The sequence below is a fragment of the Labeo rohita genome, chromosome 11 (assembly GCF_022985175.1).
Source record: "Labeo rohita strain BAU-BD-2019 chromosome 11, IGBB_LRoh.1.0, whole genome shotgun sequence".
In the NCBI taxonomy this organism is placed as follows: Eukaryota; Metazoa; Chordata; class Actinopteri; order Cypriniformes; family Cyprinidae; genus Labeo; species Labeo rohita.
The window spans coordinates 3,312,907-3,320,427 of record NC_066879.1 but is presented as its reverse complement, the minus strand read 5'-3'; the positions used below and the strand labels follow the sequence as shown (position 1 = coordinate 3,320,427).

The window sequence follows — 7,521 nt, the reverse complement described above, 5'->3', positions numbered from 1 at the left end:
AGAAAATTTTGGAATATTTGTCCACTCCTCAAATTTGTCACTACTGAAACACTGTAATATATATATATATTTAAATAAGAAGAGTTATATTGACGGGTAGGATTTTGTTTACATGTACCTTGTAAATATTTTTTTGCTATTTTATTAAAATGTTTTCAGAGGTAAATCAATAACAATTACTATTTTAACAATATTTCATGTGTGATTTATGAGATTTGTTGTATTTTGAATCTAATTTTTCTTTGTGAAAAGCTAAAAGTTAATCATACTGATTTCAAACTTAAGTATTCATTAGTTTGAAATATATATTAAACCAAACACTATCATAGCATCTTAGTTGATAAATCAATATACTTTATTTTTGACACAACAACCCATGTAGTGACTAATGCTTTGGTAGCGACATCACATTACACAATTTTAACTTGCATACTAAAACACTACTAAAACATACTAAAATACTAAATATTTGCATAACTGTACTAAAATGTCCTTTTGTCACTACTGTAATGATGACATGTTTCAGTAGTGACAATTTTAGATACTTTTGGGCCTAGCTCAAAGATGCTAATCAGCACATGGTTAGCTAGCACAGTTCTCAACAGTTGTACACATATAAAAACTATATATATAACAGATGGAGATTATCTTTGCTTTCATATACTTACATTGTTTATCTCACACGTCACACGATATTGAATCATCTCCAGTGTCAAGAGCCAAATCTCCATTATCTGGTTAATTCAACACAGGTACAGGCTTCCCCTGTGTATGATATCTGATTATTGGCACTGACTAATTACAGCTGAGCTGTTCTGCTCTGAATGCACACAGCGAGATGTGACGAACAGTAGAGTATTACGCATTCTCCCACATCCTATGAATAATCTAGTGGAGTCCCAGCAGTCAGCTGCAGTGCTTCTAATTGGGTTCCTGATTTAAAACGTCTACAGCAGCCAAATTCCCCTTGCCCCAAGGAAATGGAGATCAGCTCTCAGGAACACTCGGAAGACACAAGGGAGCCCGATGACTCAGACTCCGATCGGATAGATAAACATGGAGAATTCTGTCTGTTTGAGTAAACAAAACTTTCCCAGCACACCACTCTCATTGTCTTGAGGGATGCCCTTGTTTGACATTGATTGGCCAAGGGCTTCGGTGATAATGGGCCAATCAGAAAAAGCATGGAAATGTGGATATTTTTTTCCTCATTTCACTACGTGCCAGTCATTCATGAAATCTGCATTTGCATCCTGAGATAAATAGAATTGCTTATAGAATTGTGTTAAAGCTGTACGACTTTTTGTAGTCACATTTATTTGAAATTAATTTAAACGCCCAGAGGTCACGAAACTAATCTTGTGCCAGCGTTTCTCTAGACACTCTTTTCTTTCACTCTCTACTTTTCTAGCAGTAAATGCAACTCCAGGTAGTCCTATTCTTCCTTTCTGAAAGACAGAGCTCGTCTCCCTGAGAGCGACCGTAACATGCCGTGACACATCTTCCCATCGCTATGGTAACGGCACTGAGGTGTACATGAAAAGAAGTCAAACCAATCTGCTGTAACACGGGAACATTAGATCAGGACTAGGTCAGAATGGCCTGCTATTGGTGATCCATTCACCCACTAAGGCAGCCTGATGAACAATGACACTCACATTACACGATGCGAAGTATCTGAGCTTTGCCAGTTGTATCTCTGAATAAGTCGCATTTCTGAGCTTGAAATGTTGCAGACTGCATCTTTGGCAAGTAAACTTCTCAATTCGCTTTTTTACTAGTTGATAGGGGTCAATAAGAGTGTCCACTAAAAGATTTTAAAAATCTATTTCTAAATACATGTATAGAGATCTTAGAAATGTTCTTGTTATTTTAGTTTCATATGGGTTTGAGTTTAATAGCATTTTTAAGAAAAGTTATGCATTGCAAATCTTATTTTCAAGATGTCTTTAAATATATTTTTCCAAGGTAAAAAGCTGTTTTTGCCGATATTATAAATTATTAAATATAATTTAATTTTTATAATTTTTAGGAATTAAAATTTTGAAACCTGAGCTAACCTTGTCTTAAATGTCTCAAATGATCTGATATTCATGATCATTTTATTTAAAGGAGAAGTCCACTTCCAGAACAACAGTTTGCAGATGTACATCCCCCCTTGTCATCCAAGATGTTCACGTTTTTCTTTCTTCAGTCGTGAAGGAATCATGTTTTCTGAGTTAAACATTTCTGTATTTTTCTCCATATAATGGACTGATATGGTGCCCCGAGTTTGAACTTTAAATGCAGTTTAAATGCGGCTTCAAATGATCCCAAATGGTTGTAAATGATCCCAGCCGAGGAAGAAGCGTCTTATCTAGCGAAACTAGATTTTTCATAAAAATAATACAATTTATATTCTTTTTAATCTCAAACACTTGTCTTGTCTTGCTCTGCCTAAACTCTGTGTATTCTGGCTCAAGACAGTTAGGGTATGTCGAAAAACTCCAATCGTATTTTCAACTGCAAAAATTATTTCAAACTTATCCTACATCGCTTCAGAAGTACCGACCCAGTCTTTGCAAAGTGAACATGCAAAGAAGATCAAACACCCTTAACAAAAAAGGTAAAACAGCGATGTAGGGCAATTCTGAAGTTGAGGGAGAATATGAGACGGGAGTTTTTCGACATACCCTAACTGTCATGAACTGGGAAAAAACAGAGTTCAGGGAGAGTAAGACAAGACATTGACATTAAAAAGTATGTAAATTGTATTATTTTTATGGAAAAAAAAACAAAACGATCGTTTCGCTAGATAAGACCCTTCTTTCTCGGCTGGGATCGTTTACAACCGTATTTGGGATCGTTTGAAGCTGCATTTAAACTGCATTTTGGAAGTATCAGTCCATTATATGGAGAAAAATGCTGAAATGTTTTCCTCAAAAACCATAATTTCTTTACGACTGAAGAAAGAAAGACATGAACATCTTGGATGACAAGGGAGTGAGTAAATTATTTGTAAATCTTTGTTCTGGAAGTGGACTTCCACAACAACAACAACAACAACAACATAAAGACAGTATAATTTTTAATATTTGTTTAGTGGGATCTTTTTAGTGGGATCTTGTTTTTTTAACTACTTTCATGTCTCTATGAAATAATTTAACCATTGACTATAGCCATTCAGCCTTACAGTATAATTGAGAGCTGTCAATATTAACATTAGGCTTTAAAATTGTTTTTGAAATTAATGACTTTTTTTTTCTCAGAATTGCATGATATAAACTCAAAATTGCGAGAAATAACGTCAGAATTGTAAGATAAAAATTCACAATTCTTACTTTTTTCTCACAATCATGATTTTATATCTCACAATTAAATTTTTTTTTTTGAGGGGAAAAAAGACTGCTATGTTCTCAGAATTGCGAATTTATATCTCACAATTCTTAGTAACTCACAATTGCGTGTTATAAAGTCAGAATTGCAAGATATAAACTCACAAATCTGAAAAAATTCTTCCTTATAACACTGTACAGTCACAAGTTGTCAAATTTCTTATCCGGTGAATAATTCTCAGCATAGGTTTAGTTTTGAATGTCAATTTCTGTATAGACATAAACTTGTCTGGAAGAGAAGATAAGGACTGCCATCACAAATCTTACATAAGCAAGGTCCATGAGAAAGAAACAAGAGATTGTAATAGACTTGTATACTGCACTGTCTGAGCAATTGTCTGCTCCTGATAAATTTAGATCTGATTACTGACTGTGTCTATTAACTTAATGGGAGTCAGATAGTCATCAAATTCCTTTGTATAACTCTGTATTATTGAAACAGCTGATTCATTGTTGTGGACTGTGGATTCATCAATACGATGACGGGTCCTCGAACAGAAAACACTGCGGTACGTTCAGTCTAGAGGAATGTACAATATCTTTATTGGCTTTGCACAAAATGCATCAAAGCATTCACACCCACTGATCGAAAATGCAAATACTGTATATCAAGACATAAACCCATTCACATTGAAATGCAACAGCAATCAGAACAAGAACATTAACGTACTGAAATGTTTTTTTATAGTCTTTGTGGTTAATAAAGCCTCATGCATTTAAAAGTAACAGATGAGGAAGAAGATAAGATAATTAAGTGTTGATTGTATTTCAATCACCTTGTGATCATAATAAAGGTCACAGAACAGATGACATGACCCTGTTAGTAAGAAGAGAAATACAAACTGAAACAAAACGTTAATATGGCACAACTTCATGCAGTTCATCAGTACAGTGCAAACATTAAGGAGTCATATAAATGTGGAAACACAGCAGTGCAAACACCAAACCAACGAGCACTAGCATGACATTATTCTGGGGAAACCCGAAAAACAGTCATTTAACATCAATACTAACAAATGAAAACAAATCTCTCTTATATACTGTAAACTACAAACACCTGCATCACCTAATCTAGGTGTTTACCATTAGGACTGGTACACTTGAAGGAACAGTTCACCAGAAAATAAAACTATTCTGAAAATGTACACGATTGGATCCTCTGCAGTGAATGGGTGCCGTCACCCGTCAAGCAGCTGATAAAAACATCACAATAAACCACAAGAAATCCACACAACTCAAGTCCATCTCCTATCACATCAAAATCCACTGACGTATTTGTTTCAAACTGTTTTCATTTGTAAACAGTGCTTGATCTGTGCATATTTCTCTCTTGATTCAGACGGGACGACTTTTAGAGTGAGGATATTTTAGCTGGAATCAACGGTTTTAAGTTACATTTATCTAAAATATGGGTTTGCTTGTTTCCCAAGACATTACTTGATGGATTGAAGTTGTGTGGGTTACTTGTGATGTTTTTGTCAGCTGATTTGTGACGGCACCCATTCACTTCTAAATAATGCTAAATTTCTCCAAACTGACTCATCTACATCTTGGATGGCCTGAGGATGAGTACATTTTCAGGAAATGTTAATTTTTGGGTGAACTATACCTTTAAAAGTCAACATGAAATCAAAACAGAACAAATTTACTTTCTTAATGCACATTCATGCTATTATTGCTATGGAAGCCTGTTTCCACCACTGAATAAAAAAAAAAGGTTATTGCAACTTTTTTATCTCAGAATTCTGACTTTTTTCCCTCAGAATTGCATGATACAAACTTGCAGTTATGACTTTTTTCTAAGAATTGTGAGATATAATCTCTCAATTGTGAGAAATAAAGTCAGAACTATGTGATATTTGTGAGATATAAACTCAATTTTGAACTTTTTTCTCAGAATTGCATGACGCCAACTCACAATTGTGAGAAATAAAGTCAGAACTGACATTTTTGTTGCAAATGGGAGTTTACATCTCACAATTCTGACTTTTTTTTCCAGAATTGTGAAATATAAACTCAAATTTGGTGTAATAAAGTCAAATTTTCAGGGGAAACAGACTATATTCTCAGAATTGCAAGTTTATATTTCACAATTCTGACTTAACTCACAGATGCAAGTTTATATCACACAGTTTTGACTTTATTTCTCAGAATTGCAAGTTTATGCCTCAGTATTGCGAGTTTATATCTCAATTCTAAGTAAAAAGTAAGAATTGCCAATTTGTATCATGCAGTTCTTAGAAAAAAGGTCAGAATTGTGATATGTAAACTCGTAATTGTGTGAAAAAAAAGTAATTGTGAGATAAAAAGTTGCAATTATTATTATTTTTTTTATTCAGTGGCAGAAACAGGCTTCCATATTTCATAGATGATTCATCTTTGAATGTTATTTAAAAGAACATTTTGAAAAAAGTTTGTCTTTGTAACCTTGTTCCGTCTCTGAAATGACTTTCCTTTGTCCATGAATAGTGGATTGTGTTAGCCAATGACTGAATAAGCTACTGTTTTAGCAACTTCATATTCGTTATGGCTCCATTATGTCAAATATATCACATTATGGAAGTGAAATAGGTTGCAAACATTAATTCATGTTGACTTCAAGGGCGCCTACACACCTGAAAAACCTCTGATGAAGCATTTGATGAATAGGAATCATTTTAAAGTTGTGGAAAGAGCCGGTTCAGTTTCAAATGAAGCAGAAATACTATTTAGATTACAAATGGACTGTGTCTAAAAACGTTTGGTCATAGTGACGTAATGTCACTTTGGTAAACTCTTCATTTTTCCTAAATCCTTCAGATCTCCATTAAAACCGATGGAGAGTAGAACTATTGCATTAGGTTTCACATTTGGATGTAATGACCTTTGTTCAGTAAACAGTGATATTCCAGTAACATTTATAAGCAGGTAAAGTCAAAAACCATATAATACATCTGAGGATCCCTGTCATATTAGTATTCTGGACAAACAAGCCTTTATTTATTTATATAATCAGAAATAAAGGATGCATTTTAATCTGTTAAACTAATCTTTTCCTTCTTCTCTTGTGCTCAGTGTTGAACTTTGCCCTTTAGAAATGGGTCCCTTGTATTAGGGGATTATGAAGAGGCCGAGGGTGTTACTGATTGGTGTAGGAGATGGGCCCACCATAATTTCCCACCTGGCTGTACTCTGATTGGGCGAAGTCCCCCGTTCCGGTAAAAGCACCTCCTGATTGATCAAAGCTTCCCTGGTTGTAGACCTGCTGGTTGAAGGCCGTGGCTTGTTTTTCTGAGGACGATGCAGGGTACCTTGCTGCGCCTCCCTTGTGCCATCCAGTCTCTTTAAACACAAACCAGATGTTTCCAGCCCACAGCACGAAGTTCAAATAACCGAATACCTGTAGACAAAACACCTTGATGAATACAAGATGAACACAGTTGATGAATAAAAACAAAGAACTTCAGCAGTTCTACAAAATATTAAATATTTAAGTATTATTAAAATGTATTAAACTATTGAATGTGTTAAAGATTACATTTTAAGTATTGCATATTATAATTACAATTTATAATTAACATTTAAAGTTTTTTTTTTTATCATTTATCATGTGAGCCTTCAGAAATCATGCTAATGCGCTTTGGTGCTCAAGAAATAATTCTTCTCTCTCTCTCTCTCTCTCTCTCTATATATACACACACACACACACACACATATGGGTAGTTGACGAATAGCCAAAACAAAGAGATTTATCTTCATTGTTAGACACTTATTTTCACTCATATAGTGTTATTTATTTCCTATGAAATTATAATTAACATAATTTTTTCCAGCATTTTAAATAACAACAATATTATTTATATTTATTTTTATCTTGTGGGACAGTGAAAATGCCATGTCATGTCAACAACCCATATATATGTGACATCAGTGGTTCAACTGTAATTTTATGAAGCTACGAAAATATTTTCTGAGCCAAAAGAAAACAAAAAAAAACGACTTTATTAAATCATTTTTTCTCTTCCATGTCAGTGTCCGCCACCCATTCAGGAGAGTATGATGATGCATCAAGTAGTTATTTTTGTTTTCTTTGCGCTCAAAAAGTATTTTTGTAGCTTCATAAAAGAACAGTTGAATCACTGATGTCACATATACATATATACATATA

General features: G+C 34.2%; 1 protein-coding gene across 2 annotated transcripts in view; it reads right to left on the bottom strand.

Moving 5' to 3' along the window:
• Nucleotides 1-3,905: 3,905 nt before the first annotated feature.
• Nucleotides 3,906-7,521, bottom strand: part of synpra (synaptoporin a) — a 31,016-nt gene continuing 27,400 nt past the window's right edge. For both annotated transcript variants that reach the window (XM_051123525.1, XM_051123526.1), the window contains one exon: nt 3,906-6,753. In XM_051123525.1, coding sequence (XP_050979482.1) covers nt 6,493-6,753 — 261 coding nt within the window. In that variant the 3' untranslated portion in view covers nt 3,906-6,492. The remainder of the gene's footprint in view (nt 6,754-7,521) is intronic.